The 25,559-nt window shown below is 42.6% G+C and overlaps 1 protein-coding gene across 1 annotated transcript; it reads left to right on the top strand.

The window, feature by feature from the left end:
* The first annotated feature begins 3,285 nt into the window (after nucleotides 1-3,285).
* On the top strand, nucleotides 3,286-18,697 carry PSMD6 (proteasome 26S subunit, non-ATPase 6). Its single transcript, XM_059161421.1, has 8 exons — nucleotides 3,286-3,516; nucleotides 4,202-4,407; nucleotides 8,025-8,170; nucleotides 8,420-8,639; nucleotides 8,740-8,848; nucleotides 14,004-14,172; nucleotides 18,270-18,347; nucleotides 18,483-18,697. Exons 1-8 carry the CDS (start codon nucleotides 3,372-3,374, stop codon nucleotides 18,577-18,579), a joined length of 1,170 nt encoding a protein of 389 aa, XP_059017404.1. The 5' UTR covers nucleotides 3,286-3,371; the 3' UTR covers nucleotides 18,580-18,697.
* The last annotated feature ends 6,862 nt before the right edge of the window (nucleotides 18,698-25,559 follow it).

Raw genomic sequence — 25,559 nt, 5'->3', positions numbered from 1 at the left:
CCTTGAACCCAGTGTTCTAAGTTTTCACAATGAGGTATCTTGAAAAAAAAAAAAAAAATCTGTGTTGCTGTGTATGCAGTGGTTCCTTCAAACTGGAAATGCTGTGTCCTTCAATTCTAGGATGTCTGCCTTCTCAGCTTTCTTATTCCTTCTAGAATTGTTATTCTAGAGTTATTATTCTTGAATTTTATTCAGGTATTGGCTCTTCTGAACAGCCCTGGGGTGTTTCCTAGTTCAAATTCTGAAGAAAACAGAATTCACCCAACCAGCTCATCTAGCTGAGACAAGCCAGATTAGTCATGAACTGCCAGCGAGACAATGGGTTGGCTTCCTTTGGCTTTACTTGGTCTAATCAGCTCTGGGTCATGTGACCCAGAGGGGCCACTCCTATGGGTTATATAAGCAGGAGGGCAGTCCTTTGAGAACAGGCTTATTTCAATAAGATAAAGCTAATTGTAAATATTCTTTGCTGTCTAATCTTATGTCAAGCGGTTCTGCGTAAAAAAATATCATTATAGTATATAGTATATATACGTGTGTGTATATATGTATATATATATATACATTTTTAACAGAGCAAATTTTAAAAATATTTTAAATGTGACATACAATATTCTTTAGACATCCATTCCAGATGGATCAAAGATTAAAGCACTGAAAGAAAGAAAAAAAAAAAGAGAGAAAGGAAGAAATATATTAGAGGAAACATGGGTTAATAATTTTCAAAGTAGGGGTGCCTGGGTGGCTCGGTGGGTTAAAGCTTCTGCCTTCGGCTCAGGTCATGATCTCAGGGTCCTGGGATCGAGCCCCGCATCCGGCTCTCTGCTCGGCAGGGAGCCTGCTTCCTCCTCTCTCTCTGCCTGCCTCTCTGCCTACTTGTGATCTCTATCTGTCGGATAAATAAATAAAGTCTTTAAAATTAATTGATACATTAAAAAAAATTATTTTCAAACCATGATGTTGGAAAGATTTACTAAGACGTGATGGTGAGAACAGAGACCATAAAGGGAAATATTGATAACTTTATATAAATATTGAATATTTATGTTGAAAAAATTCTATTAAAATGTCAAAAAAAATAACTGGGAGGAAATTTGTAACATTTGACAAACAGATCCTTAAGATATGAAGACTATTCACCATTTAATAAAATTCCATAGAGGAATGAAGAAAGCCAAACAGGCATTTCATAAGAGGAAATATATGTAGTCAGTAGATAGGTGAAAAGAATTCAACCTTATAATAATATGTAAAGGAAAGCAACATTGCCATAATTGTTAAAGCTTAAAATGGTTGGTAAAGGTGTATTGACAAGAGAAAAACAAGTCCTTTTTAAGATACTGGTAGGAATATAAATTGCCATATCATTTTTGGAAAAAGAATTTAATCCCTATGTAATATGTCAAAATACAAAGTGTGTAGATCCTCTTATTTAGAAATTACACTTCTAGGGATGTGGGTTAAGAAATGGTTGTAGGGTACCTGTGTGGCTCAGTGGGTTAAAGCCTCTGCCTTTGGCTCAGGTCATGATCCCAGAGTCCTGGGATGGAGTCCGGCATTGGGCTTTCTGCTCAGCAGGGAGCCTGCTTCCTTTCCTCTCTCTGCCTGCCTCTCTGCCTACTTGTGATCTCTGTCTGCCAAATAAATAAAATCTTAAAAAAAAGAAAGAAAGAAAGAAATGGTTGTAGAGGGGGACCTGCATGGCCAGTCAGTTAAGTGGCCAACTCTTGATCTTGACTCAGGTCCTGATCTCAGGGTCCTGGGATCAAGCCCCACAGTGGGCTCTGCTCTCCATGGGGAGTCAGCTTGAGCATTCTCTCCCCCTCCTCTGTGCTCCTCCCCCTGCTCACTCTCTCCCTCCCTCTCTCTCTCTCTCAAATAAATAAATAAATCTTAAGAAAGAACTGATTGTATAAATGTGAAAATATATGCACATAGATGATCAACACTTTGGCATTTATGAGACTGAAGACATAATTATCTAAATTGATAGCAGTTAAGGGTTGATGGGATCAATGTTGGTACATAAAAGCAGTGGAATCCTATGTGGTCGTTAGAGGTGGTTAGAGGTGATGGTGTCAGTCCATATTTATTGGCAAGGAAAGGTATCTATAATACATGGTGAATGGAATGGAACAGTTTATAAGGTACAAGTACAGAAGGATCCTATTAATACATCTGGTCCCTTTCAGTGAGGCTAAGTGTCTCTAGAAGGTAAGTTCCACAAGGGCAGGGTGTTGTACTTTTCCCTGCTGTGTTTCCAGTGCCTGGCACTGCCCCTGGTACTTTGCAACCACGTAATACATCTGTTGAGTCAATGAATGAAAGATGTCTAGAAAGTTCTCCCCCCAAAGCTTAATATGATGGGGCCCTCATAATGTTTTTCTATGTTCCTTGTTACCATTTGAGGGGTCTTCAAAATGCTTGTTTTTACCAAAACAAGTAAATCATAAAAAAATGGGGTATAATGCTTACTGCTGGCAAGACTGTAGCAGTCCCAGATGTTTCACAAGCTGTATAAACTGGTTCAATTCTTTTGGAAAATGATGTGACATTAAATATTTAGAAGTCACAGAACATTCCTACCTTTTGTGTATTAATCCTGCATGAGAATTTTTTACGGGGGGGGGGAAACCCCTAAAATATCAAATAATCTATGATGTTCATCTCAGGTTTTATATTAAGAAAATAACAGCCCTGGATGACCTAAAGGGTCAACCTGTAATGGAGAGAAGAGAAAAAAAATTATGGCAAATTCACTGGGTGGAATTTCACATAACCGTTACCAAGTCTGAAGCTACATAGCTTCTTCAAGAACAAAAAGAGGCTGAACATGCAGGCATGCAATGATTTAAATAATGCATAAACGAAATATTAATGTTGTTGTATTAAGACCGGAATTCTGGGCACCATTTTCTTAGACTAGCGGAAAGAACATGGGTTTTAGGGCTGTGCACAGAGATTTTTATTGTTGGTGCTGCTGATGATATTTTGAAAAATTTCAAAAGCTTGCCAGCTCCTGTCAGTTAAACAGAATGAAAAGCAGACTAGCTAATAAAGAAGGGAGGGGAGGGAGAGTTTCGGGAAATCGATCTTCAGAGTTGGGCAACACGTACTCGGAGACTGACTGTCGCGGCCCGAAGCGAGGGAAAACCGTTCGGGACCACACGGGGGCGCCAGCGCACAGGCCGGGTGAGGTGTTCCAAGGTCTGTCCAGCAGGAGGCGCTGCTGGCGGAGGCTTGCCCGCGACCGGAAGCCGGGCTGGAGGCGGCCGGGCACCCTCGTTGTCTCCTCCCGCTTCCGCTGCCGTAGACGCCGCGGGTCCGCGCTGAGTTGCTGTCCGCCCTGTGTTGCTAACCCCGCCGCCGAGATGCCGCTGGAGAACCTGGAGGAGGAGGGTCTGCCCAAGAACCCCGACCTGCGCATCGCGCAGCTGCGCTTCCTGCTCAGCCTGGCCGAGCACCGCGGGGACGCGGCCGTGCGCGACGAGCTGATGGCGGCCGTCCGGGATAACAGTGAGTCCCGCGCGAGCGCCGAGTCAGCGGCCTAGGCCTGGGCTGGCCCCGCGCCCCGGAGGCTGCGGGCACGTTTCCCCGAAGGGGCCCCGGGCCCCGGGGTGCTCGCGGGGCCCTCCAGCCTTGCTCTCGGAGGGGGTCTGCATCTCTGCATCTGCATCCGTGGGGGCCCTGCTGCTCTGAAAGCAGCTCTGGGGGGCTGTGTCGAGCTCCGAGCGAGGCGCAGAAGAGAGGCTCCGGGCTTGCTGTTCTGGGCGGCCGGGCCCGGGCTGGGGGGCAGCCGTGTAGGAGAGGGCAGCTGTCCGCAGGACGGGGAAGCGTGGGGTCGGTGTCGGGGGCCGTCCCTGGCAGTCAGTGCCCCTGGGCCGCGTAGACTGAACGTCGGTGCCTGAGGATGTGTCTGAGCAGAGGCTTCCCCTTGAAGGCTTTGCTGGAGCAGAAGCCGTCGGGAGGCCAGCAGGACTGGCCGCGATGCCCGTCTCCCAGCAGCAGACGTTTACGTTCTGCCAAGCCCTTTGCCAGGCTCTTCTGTGCCATGCCTTCCTGAGCACGGGGCGGAGAGGGGTCGACTCGACAGGGTGTCTGTGTGCGTGTGTGTGTGTGTGTGGAAGACGGGGGTGGACCCTGACTTTGAGGGTGCCAGGGGCACCCGCTCCTAAGTCACGGCCCTCTTTTTGGCTCTCAGACATGGCTCCTTATTACGAAGCCCTGTGCAAATCCCTCGACTGGCAGATGGACACGGACCTGCTCAATAAAATGAAGAAGGCGAACGAGGAGGAGTTGAAACGTTTGGACGAGGAGCTGGAAGATGCGGAGAAGAATCTGGGAGAGAGCGAAATCCGGGATGCCATGATGGCGAAGGCTGAGTACCTGTGCCGGATAGGCGACAAGGCAAGTGGAGACGGTTCCCCTCTCTCCCTCTCTGCCTAGTGGCAGAGAGGCACTATTTAAAGAAATAACTTCCTTTCCAAACAAAACAAAACAAAAAAACAAGCACACGGGTGATGTGCTTACCGGGCCTAGGGAATCAGCACAAAAAGGAGCCAAGAAAAAGTTTTTTCTTTCTATCCCTGTTTAGCCAGGTGTGTGTGTTCTTCTCTGTGTCCACGCCAGTCAGAACTCAAGGGCACTTGCAGAGATTTGATTCACTGCTCTTGCAAAATTGGGATCATTCTCAGTAGTGCACTTTTCTCCCCTTGGTTGGAAAACATTGGTTCTGTTGAATTTAAAAAATTTATACTACTAATAGTCTCCTTATAAGAAACTGAACATTACAGTTAATGCTGAAGTTCTTATTTGATTTTTCTTTATTCCCTTTCTTCTCAAAGGTGACCTTTTTAAGTTGTTTTATTGCATGCTGACAGACATGAAAATTAGGCGGGATTATATTTTAAAAAATTGTTTTTAGGGGCCCCTACCTGGCTTCATGAAGCATGAAGCAGAAGACCCTTGGTCTCAGGGTCGTGAATTAGAACCTCACGTAGATATTAAAAATAAAGTATTGGAAAAGGGTTTTTTAAATAAAGTGGGACCATAATATTCTCATGTCGTCCTGTTAATTTTTTCATTAAGCATTGTATCGTGCTCTTTCCCCTTTAAGATACATAAACGGGGTACGTATTCCGGTTAACTGCTAGCTAGTAGTCCTTTGTAAGGCTGTGCCAAAGTTTACTTTGCTCTTTAGCTGTTTACTTAGCTCTCCAACTGCTGATGGACATGGATGTTGGTTTCAGCTGTTCTTGCTAGTACAAGCCGATGTAGAAACGTGCTGGAATGTGCTTCCTTGTGGATGTATGCTAGTGTTCTCTAGGATATAGAGACAAGGGACAAGGAAGGATTTTTGACGCAATATATGTGGCCATCATTTCTTCCACATGGTGGCCAGCCTGATCGATACTTTCCTATCCACTGCATGAGACAGATGCCTACAGGTGTTACATCTTTTGAATTTAATTTAGCAGTTAATAGTGGTTAGGAGGATGGGCTTTGAATGTCATTAATTCTAAGCAGTGTATCCTGAAGTACGCAGATGACAGATGTCATGGCATTAGTAGAAGAAAGTGTAATAGTGTGGGTTCGTGGATCAGGTTGCCTGGGTTAGCGCTCCGGTTTCAGTAATTACCATTTACTGGACCCTCCATTTCCTCATCTGAAATGTGGTAGAGCAGTTCCTACTTAGTGAAGATTAGAGATAGGGGCAGAGAACTCAAATGTTACTGATAAGAACTATTATTATTTTAGGTTTATTTATTATTTTTAAAAATTTATTTATTTGCCAGAGAGAGAGCACGCAAGCAACCAATGTACACAAGCAGGGGAAATAGCAGGCAGAGGGAGACACAGGCTTCCCACTGAGCAGGGTCCCAATTGTGGGACTTGATCCAAGGATCCTGGGATCATGACGTGAGAGCCAAAGGCAGATGCTCAATTGACTGAGCCACCCAGGTGCCCCCGTTTTAGATTTATTTATTTATTTATTTATTTTAAGTTTTTTTTCCCAAAGATTTTATTTGACAGCAACAGTGAGAGGGGGAATATAAGCAGGGAGAGTGGGAGAGGGAGAAGCAGGCTTCTGCTAAGCAGGGAGCCCAATGGTGTGTCCGATCCCAGGACCCTGGGATCATGACCTGAGCCGAAGGCAGACAGTTAACGACTGAGCCACCCAGATGCCCCACCATTTTAGATTTAAAACGAGATTTTTTTATTGTAAATTTAAAATCTCATTGTAAAAAATTTGGGAACTACAGAACAGTTTAAAAATAGCAATAGAGGGTACTTGGGTGACTCAGATTGAGCCTCGGACTCTTGATTTCAGCTTTGGTCATGATCTCAGGGTCCTAAGAACCAGCCCTGGAACAACAGGCATTGTCCTCAGCAGGGAGTCTGCTTAAGGATTCTCTTCCTGTCTGTCCCACCCCCATGAGTGTGTGCACTCTCTCTCAAATGAGAAGTCTTTTAGAAAAAATAGCTAATAGTTGTGTGATTTTCTCAGTTGTATGATGTAGTTTGGTTTTTTAAATTTATTTATTTTTAAAGATTTTATTTGACAGCGCTTGAGAGAGGGAACACAAGCAGGGGGAGTGGGAGAGGGAGAAGTAGGCCTCCCGCTGAGGAGGGAGCCCGATGCAGGCGGATCCCAGGACCTGGGACCATGACCCGAGCCAAAGGCAGATGCCTAAGGACTGAGCCACCCAGGCACCCCTGTGGTTTGGTTTCAGAGAGGATAGGTTATTACAGGTGAATGAGAAACTAAAGCTTTTGATTCTGGATTTGAGGAATTTCGACAAGGATGTGCTTGAGTCAATATCAGGAGTTTATAAATCGATGATGGGCTTATGTCATTTTCCGTGTTTATTAAGTAGGATTCTTTTTAAAAGAGCTTGCTTTTTTCCTCTCCTGTTACTCTCATTTTAAATATATTATTAACTGTTACGTAATGGATTTTTATTACTCACTGTGTTACACTGATCATGGTCATTATGGTGCTCATCTTGTTACATGCCTGTTAGTGGAAGCTCCTTTGAGAAGTCTTTGTTTGACATCTCCTTGGTCTTCTTTCCTTTTTTCTTTTTTTTAAAAATTTTATTTATTTATTAGAGAGAGAGATCACAAGTAGGATGAGAGGCAGGCAGAGAGAGAGGGGGAAGCAGGCTCCCTGCTGAGCAGAGAGCCAGATGCAGGGCTCGATCCCAGGACCCTGAGATCATGACCTGGGTCAAAGGCAGAGGCTTTAACCCACTGGCCACCCAGGTGCCCCTGGTCTTATTTTCTCATACAACAAGATGTTACAGGCTTACCTGTTATTTTTACTCTCCAAACCTGGAATCATCCGTTTCTTCAAGGATCCTTGGTTTCTTTTAGCATGTGGAGAGTGGAGAGTTGTATTAAAAACCACGATCTGAGTGCCAGCTCTGCCCATTACTGTTTTGCTAGCCCCCGTTATTAATTTATGAGGTGTAACTCAACAATTACATAAACCCAGATACAGACTAAGAAGTACCATGTATTGACAATTGATTTTATTCATGTTTGTGTTTTTAAAGCAATAGAACATTTTATTCCACAGTATTTTGATACAGACTTGTATATTTGAATACTCCTTTGTATTATTATGGTGACTAAGGTAAAACTTCCATTACCCTTAAAGTAGTGTAATAATTTACAGGAAAGTAACATTGTAATTAGGGAAAAAAATGCTGAATATGTGCAAGAACTAATGTTGAACAAGTGAGGATAAATTGTGGCTGTTTTTCCTATGTTTTAGAATGTTAAGTATATGCTTAGGCATAGCTGATGTATTTTTTTTATACTTTATATAAGTGGAGAGAAACCCCCCCGCCCCCCGCCCCGTGCAGTTACCACCCAGCTTCAATAGTTACCAGTTCATGGGTATCTTACTTTCTCTCTCTTCATACCTCTTCCCTCTACCCTTTGTTAAGAGAATTCCACATAGTTGGTAGCATTTGAAAATTAACCTTTTTCACCTGTTGCCTTGGATCTCTTGACAGGAGGGTGCTCTGACAGCCTTTCGCAAGACATACGACAAAACTGTGGCCTTGGGTCACCGACTGGATATTGTGTTCTATCTTCTTAGGATTGGGTTATTTTATATGGATAATGATCTCATCACACGAAACACAGAGAAGGCCAAAAGGTACTTTTTAATGATGATGATATATTCCCTGTAATTATGCTATAAATAAGAAACCGATGTAAGAAATTTACCTGTTTTATTTATAACTAGTAAATTAGGTGAAATAATTGACGTGCTTATTTAGTAGAATATTTTCTTTAAATACTACCTTTTGATTCAACTTGTTTTCTGTTTGAAAAGAACACAACACTTAACAAAAAATGGACTTGTCTGTTTCCAGATTGTGACATTACTGTTTTTTATTTATAGCTTAATAGAGGAAGGAGGAGACTGGGACAGGAGAAACCGCCTAAAGGTATATCAGGGTCTTTACTGTGTGGCTATTCGTGATTTCAAACAGGCAGCTGAACTCTTCCTTGACACAGTTTCAACATTCACATCCTATGAACTTATGGATTACAAGACCTTTGTGACTTACACTGTCTATGTCAGCATGATTGCCTTAGAAAGACCAGATCTCAGGGAAAAGGTAATGCCTGAATCTTTAATACTCATGTTTAGAAATTACTCCATACTTTCCTAACCTAAATACACATTAAAGCTACATTCGTTCTTTTTTTAATTTGTAGGTGATTAAAGGAGCCGAGATCCTTGAAGTGCTGCACAGCCTTCCAGCGGTCCGGCAGTACCTGTTTTCACTCTATGAGTGTCGTTACTCAGTTTTCTTCCAGTCCTTAGGTAAGGATAGAGTTGCTCATTTCGATAATCTGTCTTTATCTCAATCCTGATCCATACAGAGAACTAAGATGATTGTTCACGTGTGTGACAGACTGTACAGGTCTTTAATTACCGGGACTCAGTTTTTTGCCCCTTTTTGTTTAGGAGGGGATGTTAGCAGACTGTAACCTGTTTTTATATGACCCACCAGGTAAGATTGATGTTTACACTGTTAAAGGTTAGTTTAAAATTTTTTAAAAATTTATTTTAGGATGAGAGAGAGCAGGGGAAGGGCAAAGGAAAAAAGAGAGAGAGAAAATCTCACGTAGGGCTTCATCTGACAACCCTGAGATCATGACCAAATCAAGAGTTAGATGCTTAACTGACTGAGCCACCCAAGTACCCCAGTGCTTATTCTATTTTTGAAGTGGATTTTGGCCTAGTGATTCTGGAGTGCTTTTTCCAGGCGTAAAAGTTGGGACTGCTTCATGAGAATTCATACTACTTACCTTATGTGATAGGGGAACAGGGCCCCTGAGGTATGATGAGTTACCTGCGTGGCCTCGTCTTCTCATACGTGTGCACAGGCGTGTTTGCACACAAGATCGTACTGCACAGTTGTTCCTTTTTTTATGCTTGCGGCTCTCCTGGCACTCTTCTGCTCAAATATGGGGCCTTTCCCTTCTTCCTTCATCAGAATGAACCCCTTCCCTTCATTCCTGGGGAGCTCTCATTTTATGCCTCCCCTTTTAACTGAGATATGAATTACATACCATAAAATTCACCAGTTTCAAGTGTAAAATTTGGTGGCTTTATTTTCTTGACAAGGTTGTGCAGTCGTCATACCTAATTCCTGAATGTCGTTCTGCAGAGGGAAATCGGTACCCGTTGAGCAGTCACTTCCCGTTCCTCCTCCCACTACCACTGATCTTTCTGTGTCCATGGATTTGCATGTTCTTACTCTCACATTTCATAGGAATGGCATCATCATCTGTGTGGCTCTCTGTGCCGGGTTCCTTCTCCCTGACATCATCCTTTCATGGGTCATCTGTGTGGTGGCATGTGTCAGGGCTCCATTTAGTTTTATGACTGAAGGATGCTCCATTATATGGAAAAACCACATTTTTACAATCCATTTCATCCACTGACAGACATCTGTGTTGTCTTCCCTTTTAAGCTGTAAGGAACATTTGTCTAATGTTTTATGTAGACCTGTGGTTTCATTTCTCTTGGGTATGTATCTGGATACATACATATTTAGTAATGGACCTGCTGGGTCATACGATGATGCTTTGATTAACTTTTTGAGGAACTGCTGAACGGTTTCCCAGAGCGGTTACACCATTTACATTCCCACCAGCAGTGTGGTCTCAGTCTCCACACATTCTGTACTTGTTACTGTGTCTTTTTGATTATAGGCAGCTTAGTGGGTGTGAAGTGGTATCTGGTGGTTTTGATTGGCTTTTCTCTGATCTGATGGTGAACATCTTTGGTGTGCTTTTTGGTCATATGCCCCATTTTTAAAATAGTATGTCATTTTGTGACTTTTTCTTAGTTTGTTCCTTCTGCTAACTGGAATTATTGGGAGATTTTCTTTTTAATCTTTTTAATCTTTGTAATGAACTTGACACCAGTACATTGCCTGTACATTACTGTGTGGTCTGTGCAAATCTGTTCAATTCATTAAATAATTTTAAAGGCAAGTGAGGGAAAAAAATGAAATTCATGGCTTTGGGAAACCTTTAAATTGTGTAGATATTAATCTCTTCCTACTGCCCCTATTCCTAATAGCAATGGTTTTTTTTTTTTTTTTTTTCCAAATTAATTATTTATTTATTTGACAGACAGAGATCACAAGTAGACAGAGAGGCAGGCAGAGAGGAGGAAGCCAGCTCCCTGCTGAGCAGAGAGCCCGATGTGAGGCTCAACCCCAGGACCCTGGGATCACGACCCAAGCCAAAGGCAGAGGCCTTAACCCACTGAGCCACCCAGGCACCCCTCCTAATAGCAATCTTTTATTTGAACATTGTAGGTGAAATTTTTATCACTACCAAATTTATACATTTTCCAGATATTTTAAGGCAGAAGACAGAATAGTTACATTTTCTTTGATGACAGTTGTCTTTATTTATATCATTTATTCTCTCTAGTATACTGAGACATGGAGGATTTATTTAGTTTTGTAAGCCTTTTTGCTTCCCTGAGAATATTCATAGTGCATGTACATACTTTAAAATATTTCATTAGAAAAAGGAAACTGCATCCTTCTCTAGATAATACCCGATTGTTTTTAAAATTAAAAATAGAGAGGAGTGCCTGGGTGGCTCAGTGGGTTAAGCCTCTGCCTTTGGCTCAGGTCATGATCTCAAGGTCCTGGGATTGAGCCCTACAACAGGCTCTCTGCTCAGCAGGGAGCCTGCTTCCCCCCCACCCCCACCTTCCTCTCTGCCTACTTGGGGTCTCTCTCCATCAAATAAATAAAATCTTCAAAAAAAAAAAAAAGAAATAGAGAAAGTCGTGTTCCCAGATCCATACACGTGTTCACGCACAAAATTCTTCCAGAAATAACCATTTTAAGATTTTATGTATCTTTCCAAACCTTTTGTACATTTAAATGTGCTTTAAGAAATGGAAAGAGTAGGGGCAACTGGGTGGTTCAGTGGGTTAAGCCGCTGCCTTCAGCTCAGGTCATGATCTCAGAGTCCTGGGATGGAGCCTGCTTCTTCTTATCTCTCTGCCTGCCTCTCTGCCTGCTTGTGATCTCTGTCTGTCAAATAAATAAATAAAATCTTAAAAAAAAAAAAAAAAAGAAATGGAAACAGTATACCAAGGTTATACATACCCATGGAAAAATCTCAAACGGTATCATATAAAGAAGAAAAGCTCTCCCTAACCAACAATTGCCAGGGTCCTTTCTCTAGAGGTGACTGCCACTATCCGGTTTTACGTGTGTCCTTCAGGGACATTTGTATCCAGAGATAGAAGCATGTAACACTGTTAAACATAGGTGGGTGTATTTTACATGCTGCTTTCCAAGTAGGGTTTTTTTCTCTTAACAGTCTAATGTGAATACCTTTTCATGACTGTAGAAAAAGAGTTGGTCATTGAATCAGTAAGGATTTTTAACTACCTGTCATGTATCAGACACTGCAGACGTAATGGCAGATCAAACAGCTGGAGCTCCTTGGAGCTGTAGTTCTCTTAAAGAGACCTATTTCAGTGTGATGAACATGCCACACTTGATCCTCTACTGACAGAAAATTGTGCTATTTACAGTTTACTCCTGTTGGGAGCAACTTTGTTTTGAACATTCTCTTATAATTCACCTTTTCTACCACTTATTTTGTTAGGGGAAAAAATCCAAGAAAGTGAATGTTACAAAGTGAAAATACATCTTGATCACTTTTGCCCTCCAGGAATCCTGTGCCAGTTTATAGTTACACGGTTTTTTTTACTGAAGTAGAACTGAGATGCAGTGTCAATTTCAGGTGTGTAACATAGTGATTTGATGTTCATATACATTTTTAAATGATGATCTATATCAATTTAGTTACCACCTGTCACCGTACAAAAGTAATATTTTGGTAATATTTGGTATTAAAATATTATTATAATATTTATTACCAAATATTAAATTATTACCAAATATTAAAATATTTCATAATAAAGTTAATATTTGACTATTCCCTGTGCTGATTTCAGTTTCTGCCTCTCTTAATTTACATAGATTTTTTAAGATTTTATTTTTAAGTAATTGCTACACGCATGATGGGGCTCAAACTTCTGACTCGAGCAAGAGTTGCATACTCCAACTGAACCAGCCAGGCACCCCTCAATTTACATCATTTGAGGAGAGCCCCCCCACTCTTAGCCAGTTTGAGAGAAGAAAAAGATATTCATATTTTATTCATTTCTTGTTTGTTTCCAGGGATAGTTTTTATTGAACTCTTGAGTTTTTTAAATGGCACACAAATGATAGAAGATATTTTATGTTCGGCTTAGGAGTATGACCCATCCTGATGAACATTTTTCTTCCCATTCTCTTTCACAGGTTTTCTTGCTGTGTTTTTTTCCCAGTTTTACTAAGATCTGACATATAACACTGTATATGAGTTTAAGCTGTACAGTATGACTTGATGTTTATGCATTTATTTATTTATTTTTACTATTTGGTAGAATGAGCATTGTTTGGTTGAAGGCTGCTAAACCATGTGCTGCCTTGGCCTGCTCATCCTGGTCTCTTTTGATGTTGAACAGCCTTTGTATCTTGCCACAATTTTGTTCTCTTGAACAGTAACACACCCTTATTTTCCCCAGACCCACCACCTCATCCTCTGTTAGACCTCTCAGGGACTGCCTCAGACTTGGTCACTACCCTTGTCTCTACCTTCATTCTGTTATCAGTGAGATAATACATATGAAGAGCCACCTTCATATCTATTATTTGGGTGGCAGTGATTCCCAAGTTCATGTCTCCAGCCCTAAACTTCCCTGTGGGCACCAGACCCATGTCTGAATTCCTCCTTGGTATCTTCACCTGGATGTGCAGTAGGTGAATCCACTTGAACGCTGTGAATCTCCCTTGCCTTGCCCCCTTCCAAAAGATCTCCAGAACCAGAAAACAAAACAAAAATTCTTTTCCAGGGATTTGGTTCTTGTTAAAGCCAGAGACACCTCTATTTTTAGTTCTTTTGTCTTGCTCACCTTCCATATGCCTGTAGCTGCCCCCCTGCTGCTTTATGCTGAATCTGTGCTCCTTTCTTCTCTGGGGCTGAGCCCGGCAGGAAGAGCAGGGGCACTTCTGCATTGTGGACATTGCTCTTTGCCTCCTGCTGTTTGCCTGCCTCCTCAGAGAGGTTGTCCCTGTGCACCCAGTCCAGCGAAGTCCTCCTAGTTGCCCTGTCACTCTTACTTTCCACACAGAATTTGTTACTATAAGTATCTTGTTAAGTCATTTATCTCTGCTCTTTGAAAATTTAGTTTCTGTGGCAGCAGGGATCTTGTCTTTTGGTTTACTGCCATATCCTCACTATTTTGAGCAGTGATACACTGTGGTTATTTGGTAAACTAATTCATGTGGATGGCTTATCTGTATCCTGTGTCCATTTTACCATTCAGTCTTTCTTCGTTATTTCTAAGAGCTGTCTCTTATAATTTGGCATCTTATTCATTGCAGCTGTTGTGGAACAGGAAATGAAAAAGGACTGGCTTTTTGCCCCTCATTATCGATACTATGTACGAGAGATGAGAATTCACGCATACAGCCAGCTGCTGGAATCCTATAGGTCATTAACTCTTGGCTATATGGCAGAAGCCTTTGGTGTTGGTGTGGAATTCATTGATCAGTAAGTATAAATAATTTATTATGTTAATGCATATCTCTGAAAGTTACCTTTTAATGTCTCAGCTTATACATTTTCTCCATTTACATTGCTTCATTCAATTATAAAATTTTTTTTTTCTCTAAATGTTATCAGAACTATCATCTGTCATCTCTGCCTTTATGATGTGCCCCTTTTATGAACAGATGGGATACTGAGTTGTAGAGTGGTTAAGTGATTTTGCAAAAGGGTAAACAGACCAGGTGTTGTACAGTAGCATTGTGTCCCACACTGCTGCTATAGTGATGACTCCTAGATGTCTCTCTCATATTTCACATTAAGGGCATGTTTTCTCTGATAATACCTTCATTGTTTTTGGTTTCTGCTGCAATTCTGGTCACATTAGTTAAAAGTGAGACTTTTAGCCCTTAAATCAATGATTCATCAAATACTCACACTAAGCCGTTACTGTATGGTTGGCATTGGCTAAGGTCCTTGTCACAGACTTTAATATTTGATACTTTTTATATGGGGAGAGTTAGCAAGTAAGCAGATAAATACATAAGGTAATTTCAGATAGAACTGAATCTCTGGAGATAATAAAATGCAACAAAAAGATGCGTGTGGCTGCAGTGGAGTGGTAGTGGCAAGAGAGGGGCAGCTGTGGGCGACTCAGGCATGCGTAGGTCTGTGCAGGGCCTAGCTGGCTGTGGTGTGGAGCTTGGGTTTTAATCTAGGTCCTGTGGGAAGCCATTAGAGGATTTTAAGCATGAGAGTGATAGTGAAACCCTATCTTACACAGGCTACAGGGGAACAGGGAGACTGTGGCCTGTTGAGTACAGTAGCTCATGGAGCAGTATTATGGTGGTCTGGACTAGGGTGGTGGGAGTGGAGTGTGGGAGACGTACACATTGAGTATGTGCTGTCCTTACCGTATCTGGATCAGTGGTTCCCAAAGATAGATCTTGTCAAGTGCTAATGGTAGATTTCAGTGGCCCACATGAAAAGATGGTCATATAAATTTCAGTGATGGTATATTTCATTTTTAAAAAATCTCATTTTAGGGGTTTGATTTTTCTAATTTATTATGAAAAATTTTAAACATGTAGGAAATTCTAAGGAATTAGTTATTTTCATGATTGATTCTGTAATTAACATGCTGTTTTATCACATATCTGCCCATCCTATTTTTTAAGCACTTCAGAGTGTTTCAGACACTAGCGTGCTTCATCCCTAAACCCTTTAGCATGCATCTCAATATTTACTGATAGGCTTGTTTTGAGGTTTTACATATGTACATTTGATGAGAGATACAGATCTTAAGTATAACCTAAACTATGGAGCAGTCCCTACCAGAAATCCCCTTACTCTATTTGTGAATTCTCTGTTCACATTTCGGATGGGTATTTCACAGACCAACTCTAAAGGCAAAAAAGTTGTATGTACACACACAGCCCTAGCGGTTACCTACTAAAGATCTTGTTTTAAATTTCTGATACCCAATTCACATAGGGGTTTCCCTAGATTCTTTATGTCCTCCCTTATAAAAATCATTTTCGGTGAAATCCTTTTTTAAGGAGGGTCTGATTCGTTAAGTTGAACATGATTCTGCACCCTTCCTCCACTTCTCTACTTCCTTAGACTCAGGAAGATACTGTGGGGAGAATAGGAAGGGGCCATTATTTGAGGAAACGCTGCTGTTGACAGGTTTAAGGTTAGAAATCCATGCACTGTGTACGGTTTTGTTGGTAGGTCTTCTTTTTGGAACATGGGATGTAAATCGGATTGGTGGGATGTTTATTCAGTAAGCACTTGGGTCGTCATGACTGCATACCTTCCGTAGTGAGCCGCCACGCTCAGGACTTGGGAGAAATACCTACGGCTGGGGAAGAGGAGTTATCCTGGGATGTGACTGGCACATGAGGAGATGACAGCTGTTCTGGCTCTAGAGCTGGGGATGGGACTTGAATGGAAACCTAGGTATAGGACGTTAGGAGTTAAATTATGGTGTGGTAACCAGGAAGGAAGCTGTGGCCAGATCCTTCTTGATGAGCATACCGAGGAGTCCTCGTATTTGACTGAAGTACCTGAGAATCGGACACATCCACTGATGCCTTCTGTGGACCTTTAGACTGGTGTCGCTGCATTTATAAGATTTTTGAAGGAAAAAAGTGCTTTCCCAGTGGAAGCAATAGCACAAATACCTGTGGGAGCATTTCTTTGAAACCAGTAGCGTAGTGTACTGGCTAGAGTGTGTGGCAGTGTGTACAGGAACTGAGAGGAGCACTGCGTCCACTGCCCGGCTCTGGAGTTAGCGAGCTGGCGGGACTCTTGCAAAGTGGTCCGGGCGGCGGTGACGGGAAGGCCTCTGGTCCGGCGACGCGGGGCGATGCGGGCCTCGGGCAGCCGCCACGCTGAGAGCTCAGGCGTGCCAGCTGTTAGGCTCCTAGAATGGAGCAGTCTGTCCTCACCACAGCAGAGGGCATTCTTCAGTCAGAGTTGGCCTTGTAGCTTCTTTGTAAGTCAGAACCACTGTCAGAGGTTCCCCCTGTCTTGGGCTTGGTGTGGGGGTGAGGCGGGGAGAAGTTAACTGTCTGGAAAAAGAACACAAGTTTAGAAAGCCACTCAGTAACAGAACTCAGAAACAGCTGAAAAAGACTGGGCACTGTAGCACTTGGATCCAGGTGTATCTTGATGGAGACCATAGAAATAAAGCTTGCTCCGTGACTGTCAGCCGTGCCTGCTAGTTTAGGACAACCTCCAGCCCAATAACTTTTTTGTCTTTCCAGCTTTTTGAAGCTCACAACCAGATTTTCCAAAATTATACACTTCCTTATTAAAAACATTAATGCTTTCTCATTCTTCCTACCAAGATTAAGTATTAATTAGTTCCTTTTCGTAGGCTTTTTTTTTTTTTTATACAACTTAGTACAGAAGGCATAGTGGGTCTTTCACCACTGCCTACTGGGGCAATTAGGTAAGAGACTTGACACTTTAAAAGCACAAATCCAAGTAACACACTTTCTCATCTAATTATATCACTTCCTCTCCAGTAAGTGTGAGACATTGTGTTTGTCTCTGACCTTCCTCAACACTGCATTATGCTTTGTTCTCCCCAGAATGATGGCATTTCATTACAGCTTTAATTTGCATTTTTAATGAGTGAAATTGATCTTTTTTGTGTATGTACTTTGCCTGTGTTTTAACGAGCCATTTGTCTGATTTGTTGGTCCCCCTCCCCCCCAGTTTATACTGCAAACATCTTCTGTCCACATTGTCATTTAGTTCGTGACTTGGTTCTGGTGGTATTACCTACGTGGACAGTGTCTACATCACCAGGTTTAGCAGGCTTCTTTCTGGGGTTTGTCACAGAGAGGCTGTCTCATCGCCAGTCAAACCAGCCCTTCCGAATGGATTTCCAATGGCATCTTTGTTAGAAAATTGTTCAGGATTTAGAGTCTCTCTTTTGTTGTTTATGTGCTGGGAGCAAAATGTTTTAGTATCTGGGAGAGTATAATTTTTATTTAAACTTAACAGTTCTATTATAAGTAGATTTTTATTTTAAAGCACTCATCTTTCCATGTAAAGTCTTCATCTAGCTCTTGTATATTTTTAAGCCCTTTTTCTCCTTGTTGGTAGATGATCTTTGCTAGTGTTTCATTGGTAATGCTGTTGTTGAGGTTTATGTGTAAGCATGTTACAGCTATCTTAATTTTGAGGTTTGGGTTGTGACTGTACATAGATATTCAGAAACACTTTTTCACAAAGATTAATATCAGCTGTGCATTCCTGATGCTTATTTATTGTGGCATATTCTTTTGTCTTAATTTTGAAAATCCTAAGCATCATCTGCTCTTGTTTCATTATTTCCGTATTATTTTTCTGCGAAGGTTTAATGATTTCATTCTTTGACACTTGCCCTCAGTATGTTCTTACCGTTCTGGGATGATCCTGCGCGGTTTGCCCGCAACAGTCTTCTCAGCTGCTGCGCCGTCAAGAGTGCAGGCTGGAAGCCGACGGAAGGTTACCGTGGGCAGCAGTGGAAGTGGGTAGTTAGTGCAGTTTAAGAATTTTGTATAATGCTCATACTAATGCCCCTTTCTCCCTGCTCTTTATTGTAGGGAGCTCTCCAGATTTATTGCTGCAGGGAGACTACACTGCAAAATAGATAAAGTCAACGAAATAGTGGAGACCAACAGGTACTGCTAAGTTTGTGCATCGTTTGTGTGGTAGAATAAGGGGCATTCTTAAATGTCTTTTAAAAGTAGGTCAACTTGTGTTATGGAGTAATGTGACTGGTAAATAATTCATTTTTTTCTTGAATTTATTTATAGGCCTGATAGCAAGAACTGGCAGTACCAAGAAACTATCAAGAAAGGAGATCTGCTACTCAACAGAGTTCAGAAACTTTCCAGAGTAATTAATATGTAAAACCATGTAAACGAAGGATTTCCTTTAGAGATAACTGTGGAATTTTTATAGCTTACTTTACTATGTACCCGGTTCAGCTGTATAAAATAAATATTGCATTGTTGTTTCTTTCAGTTTACTTTTCTGAGACTGTAATCCAAGACTACAGCGCCTGAGTTCAAATCTGAGTAGTACACTAGGGATAATACAAACCCTTCATGTCTTACTGTAAGTCTCCTGAGTTTTAGAAAATATATGCCATACAGTATGTGTTTAAACACAGTATCTCCCACTTAGTACGCAAAAGAAGATAAATGAAATGTATCTTAAGCTTTCCCTCAGAAAAAAGGGAAGCTTTTGAGGAGGCAACCATAACCGTGGATTCCAGAATCTGCCAATCTCACCAAACAACAAAATACCTATGTCAATAATGATGATGGGATTTCCCCCCCACCAACAAACAGAACCATAGTAAGAAAAACAAAATTCTTCTTTTTTTTTTTTTTTAATATACGTTTGGTGAGTCAGATGGGGCTAAGTGCTAGAAAAAAAAATCAGAAACTGGATAAAGGAGACAGTGAAGTAGGGTGTGGAAAGCTCTCCTAAGGTGACATTTAAGTAGAGGAGGGACATGAAAATATCTGGGAGAAGAAAGTTCGTTACTGGAGGTTTTAAGCTGAGGAATGGCCCTGTTTGACCTAAGTGGCACCAGCCAGAGGGAATGCCTGATAGTGGGGGTGCAGCCTGCTTTGCTGAAAGATAAGAATGGGGGGGCGGCAGGGGAGGAGACCTGGTGAGCAAAAGTCTGGGACAACCCCAAACTTTTTGGATGCCATTCTGACAAGGCCGTTCTGATAGAGCTGAGTTAAAAGGAGAATGGAAAATGGCATTGTACTGTAAAAGGCAGGCAAGAGAAGTCTGCTTTTATAGTTTACATGCTGTTCTAGTTATGAGCCAACTGGAATGACTCATTAACATCAGAAAAGAAAACCTCTCAGTCAATGGAAAATAATGTGATTCAATTCAACATTCATTCATGATAAAAACGTAAGTAAACTAGAAATAATGAAGGTTGGGAAATCAGCATGATTGCTAACGGCACAGTTCATGGCATAGTTCATGGCAATGTCTTAGAAGAATTACCATAACGAGCATCAGTGATGCTGTAGGAGGCGTCGTGGGCGCCGTATGGTGAATGGCAGGCTAGTAAAATGCTGGATATGCCTTTAGCATTTGAGAATATCCACTTACGGATTTCCGAAAACGCTTATTTATAAAAACCTTAACAATGATCACTCTAATTTCTTGAAGAAAATGTGAACAGAAGTACTCTAAACCCATGATCCTGAAAATCAGAGCCATTTGAGAAATCCAATGTGTAGTCATTGAGAACTCACCGTGTTCCTTATCTCCGTGTAAAAATCAGAATTCTGTTCTTAGCAAACTGACTCACTGCAGTTCATGCTGAAGGAAAAAAGGATGCAAACGTCCGTTTCTTAAAAACAGCCCTTTCCCTGGGCTCCCACCTCTTAAGACCACTGGGACAAATGAGATCACAGAGCAATTCTGGCCTTTCATTCAAGGTTTACACTAACTCCTGGTCGAGAATGGGGATTCTCAAAACTTTTTTTTTTTTTAAACTCTGCTTGCTTAAAATGTACTTGTATTTTTCTTTCACTATTTATGCCCAACTGCCTAAAATTAGCGAGGATGACAGGTAAGGGAAGCGAAAAGAAACAGATGCTCTCCCTTCTGAGTTCAAGATAGGGAAACCGTAAACTCCAGAAGCTGTTAAAGGTCCAGTAGAGTAACTAACTTATCATGGGAACAATACAGCTTTGAGGTGAGGGAGTAAATTTTTTCCTTTTTTTTTTTTCTGAAAAAGAATGTATGCTCACTGCAAAAGACATTCAAAATACTGACGTGGATGGCCTTGTATTCCCACCCAGCAGGGACAGCTACTGTCAACATTTTCATGCTCTATACATGTATGTGGAGATGCAATCTCCACATAAATCCTATTGAAATGCAGTTTTTAATACAAAACTGGAGCATGTTACATGTTAATAAGTTATTCCATGTAATTACAAGTCCCAGGGGAACACTGTTAGTCTCAAAGTATCTGTTTGGAGATGAAAATAAAGTTAAGACTCCAACACACACTCTTTAAATGAGGCCGTATGGTATGGGAGAAACAGCACTGACACTGAAGCGAGAGAAACCAAATTCTGATCCCAGCTCTCCTCACACTGGCTTCGTGATGCAGGGAGAAAGGACGTCCTCTCTCGGACCCTGTTCCCCTCATCTGCAAAGCAGAGGAGCAACCGGGCTACTTAGGCAGTTCTCTATGTGAAAACACTACTAAAACACTGAAATATACTACATATTTCTTAGTATGCGGAGTGTTAGGAGAAAACTCACATATGGTGAGTAAATTGGGCCACCTCGGCCAACTTTTATAGAATAAACTGAAAACGGAATTTTTTGTATTTGATCAAGATCAAGCTGATGTTTTTAACAAACTTACATTTGTTATGTAATTATGGAATGCTAAGATTTGCTTTATGGACAGAGTATTTTAAACCCAGTAAGAGGCTTATAGACATTTTAGGTTCAGGCCCACATTTCCCACAGGTGGGGATCAAAGAGCTCAACAGACCAAAGCCCACCAGGATGGCAGACGATGCTTCCTGATGATACGAAGTTGGCTACTGGCCACCCACCAGAAGGAATACTGCCACGTCTGGCCCCACCCCACGCCCCAAGTTAGTTTCCTAGATAAAAATTCATTTATGGTCACCTTCTAAAAACTGAAAACAATTCCAAGGTCACTTACCCAGCTTCTGTGGAAAAATGGACAGATGAGGCTGCCTCCGGGCTCACTCTCCCCATCAAGCTAATGGCTAGCGTGGGTTCTCCAGCCCGGTCCCGCTCCGACAGCCTGCCCTGTTGCCTTCCACTACCTGCCCTGCATTACCACCCCCACCGCCCCATTCTGTACCCATTTTATGATGGACACCTTTAGTCCTGTAGTGGCCTGACTAAGCATTAGTATCAACTGATCAGCAGGTTACTGATCAGCAGTAAACTGCGTAATTTTGGATTAATCCTTGGTGCTGTTTTTAACCTGTCTTTTAAAGAGGATTAATGGCTCATCATTGAAATCTTGTTTCTTCACGATTAGGAGGAAGAAAGGAGGGGGACGATGATCATCTCTCACCTTCCTGAGGCTATACAAATGACTAGCAAACTGCCAGCTCCACGTTGGCAATGGGGGCGTAAGGTTAAATCCTTATCCGGAAAAACATGACAAACTCGAGTATGCCCTAATGTGGGTTTCACGGGCAGAGAGCCACAGATGTGCATTACTCCTGTGTTTCTGAAAACCTACAAAAGATAAATTGTAGCAGTTGGGTCCAGGGGGAGGATTACGTTTGTCCCTCCCAAAGGTCTGGCATAATTTTCCCTGGACTGGCTGTGAGACCGAAAAGGGACAATCTGCACCTGAATGATGGGGGGGCTTCCCTCCGGAGGCTGCAAATCACGACTGCCTCAGGCAAGTGGCCTCTTTAGTCAAGTCGGCCAGTAGGTAGCGTCCTGGTAACTGCCCCAACCCTCTTCGAGTTTACCAGAGTCTCAAGGCTGACGAAACTCTACACTTGGCCTCGGAGGATGCTGCATTCATTTCTCGAAGTCCTCTTTGGGTTAGAGGCTGTTCATTCAAAAATACACCAAGGCCTTGGGGCCAACATGAAGTCCAAAATCTCCAAGTCTCCTCTCCTGGCCAGAGGCTTTTCGCCCTCATTCAAAATGCCTTCTCTTTGAAGCTGCTCACCACCCACTTAGACCACCAGTTCTCTGTGCTCACTGTCCCCAGACCTCCAAGCCGCCCCACGCTATTCACACCAGACCAAGCAGCTGGCTCCATCTTCCTCTCAACGCCAACCACTCTGAAACCAGCAGCCTACACAGTAATAGCCTCGCCTCACAGTGCCCAAGCCTGAACCTCAGTGTTTTCCCCCAGAGGCCACTTCCAGCCTCTGCCATGGTCTCACCCAGGACCCAGGAATCACAAGCACCTCTGAAGAGCTCTGTTGTTCAAACTGAGACCTGATATTCTACTCCAGCCCCTACTACCCTAGTCCTCTGTTCCCTGACCTGTCACTAGAAGCGCTATGCCACCATCCTAACTCTGTTACCTGGATCTACCGCAGTTAGCCCCTCCTCTAGTAACAGCCATAATGACTTGAACTTGGACTTAGCTCTGTGACGAATAAATCACTTAACTCGTCTCATTGCAGACAAATACCAGGAAGGAGGATTCTAAGATTTACCCGGGGGGTAATTACAAATAAAATGTCTTGAGAGCGTCTCAAGGATTCCACATGGAGGCTTCTGGTTCTGTTCCTTGAATGCCCCAATGACGGCCATCGTCAATGACTCAGCCATACCCTCATATGCTTTAACTGCCTGGCAAACTCCCTGCCCAAGTTCTAACCTCTCCACTGAACCTGCTGTTCCCATTATCCTGGAGAAAGAGGCAAGAGGAAAAAAAAAAAAAAAAACATTACCTGAGTGGCTTGGTGGGGTTAATTACAATGGAGTCAACTGTCCAAACTTCCAACTAAACCGTTTCAATCTCTTCACCAAAACTAGGCTTTCCAGGGTCTCATCTTGGGCTTTCTTCTTTCCCTGGGCCACGGAGGATAGGCTTCAGGTTTGTGAAGTTCTGGAGATGGAAGATGAAGTGTGGTATGTCTGTGCCTCTAGCAGAGAGAATCCATACTACTTTCTTGAAATCTGTGGGAAAGAAAAAAAAAAAAAAATTAAGAACCACTGACCTGACAGACCTGAATTCACAGTCTGGCAACACTACCAGCAGCTGGAGAACTGTAGGCGAGACACTTAACTTCTTAGATGTTCCTCCTCCGTTTGACTAGCATCAAAACTACCTACTCTATAAAACTCCCGTTACTCTATAGGGGCTTCATGAGAGACAATGTTTGCAAAATGCTTCAACGGGCATTATAAGCATTCAATTAGATGGGCATCATTTTAACATAATAATGAACCCAATCCAATAGCGACCTTATTTTTCCTAGGTGAACTCATACACTCCCATGACCTCATTTACCACCCAAGAATGAAAGACAATCCTCCACCTTATAGCTCACACCTTTCTCTTAAGTTCTGTCCAGACTGTATGTATAGCCACTGGGCACTAAACAGGAGTATCCCAGTGGCAACTCAAAGTCGTTGTGGATTTCTCCTTCTCTGTCATACTACATACAAGGCTCATCAACCAGTTTAGTTAACCTTGGATTCAAGCTTCCCCTTACCGTTCAACATAATGAGACCTCAGGACCTGTTGGTTCTACCTGTGAGGTACCTCTGCCATCAGTTCCCTATTTATCCCTGTGGTCATTGCCTTAGTTTGGAAACTCAGTTAGCTCTGACCTGGATTTTTATGACCGCACCGTACCTTATTCTTGTCCCAAGGTTCTCACCTGTCCATGTTGTCCTCCATAGTTACTGGATGGCCCTTCTATGATGGGGATTTAAAAAAAAAAAAAGGATTAAATTATGTGTTTGAATCTCCCCTTCTTCCTGAAAACCTTTTCCTCTGGTCATCTCCCTTTCTCCTGAAAGACAATCTCTGCCAGTGGCAGCTCTGGTCCCTGGGCTTTGGTTGTGGAAAAGGGGGTGAGAAGTGCCAAGAATCGCACAGTCTTACAAGGTGAAAGGTAAGTTTGTTGAACTCCCGTCAGCAACAGGAGCAGGAGTTTCCTACCAGACAGAAAAGACCAAGAGAGTAGAAAGTGGGATGAGAAGGGGGCAGGGCCGTGGGCCTGATTTAGGGGAGAGCTTTCTGATTAAGCTGGGCCGGGGGGAGGACAGAAAGGTATAAAGGATGGCGTGTGAGGCAAAAGACAGAGAAGTGTGAGAGAAAGGGAAAGATGCGAACGGCTTTGACTTCTGACACCTGCGGCACCCTGGCACTGGGTCCCGAAAATCTCTGGGCTGTGACCATCACATTTGGTTCAACTGTACATTCCTGATGCTGAAGGCCCCATGACACTTCAGGTCCTTGACAATCTAGTGCCGACTTCTGCAACCCTCCAGCCCCTCCCTTCCAGAGGCTTCACCCAGAATGGTTCTTGTCCACGCTGTTCCCACCTGTGCCTGCCCGGACTGCTCTCTCTGCCGACAATGACCTTCCTACCCCGGTCTTCCTGCCGACCCCCCTTCCTGGAAGCAGGAGTGTCTCCTGCTGTCCATGGCCAGGTTACCTGCAAGGGAATGAAGCAAGAAGGGTTAAGAGACTGAGCAAACCTCTTCCCAGGAAGTTTAAGAAGGACATCTGAGGCGAAAGGAGCTTCTCAGAAATGATTTTAGGAGTTGGTGGATCTAAGGAGGGAATGGGAAGTCCGTGGCGTGGTGGGGGTTGAAACCAGAGTAATATACGGACATTTTCTCCAACACTCAAATCAGATGCTTCCCTTATTATGTTAAGCAACAAGAATACTTTTTAATTTCTTAGAATGATTTGCAAATGGAAAAACTGGCCCAGTTTCTAGAGATCCAAGATTATGTTGTGCTCTGAATACTACCAGCACGCACTTGCACTTCCAAGAGGGAAGAGGTATAGAAAATCAAGGAAGGGACCCCACTAGCCACGGAAACAAAACTTACTCTGGAGAAAAATGAAAACTGACCACATGCCATCGAATTTACACCTAAACAAATACAGACAGAATGTGTTTCTCAATATATCAACTTCCCTTGATTGACAAACCTGCAATAGTGTTCAGTTTACCCCATTATTAATTTCTCCAAATCTTCGTGTGCCCAAGAAGGGAAACATCTTAAGCCCTGTACTTAGCTAATACAGAAGGGAAGGAAACCAAAGGTGCTTCACAAGGATGTCTGATTCAAAAATGAAGACAAGTCAGACTAGATTGAAAGGGGTTTAGTATCACGAGGCAGAAACATGTAAAATA

This window comes from Mustela lutreola, chromosome 2 (genome assembly GCF_030435805.1).
Source record: "Mustela lutreola isolate mMusLut2 chromosome 2, mMusLut2.pri, whole genome shotgun sequence".
Classification (NCBI taxonomy): Eukaryota; Metazoa; Chordata; class Mammalia; order Carnivora; family Mustelidae; genus Mustela; species Mustela lutreola.
This window is presented reverse-complemented; position numbering and strand designations above follow the sequence as displayed.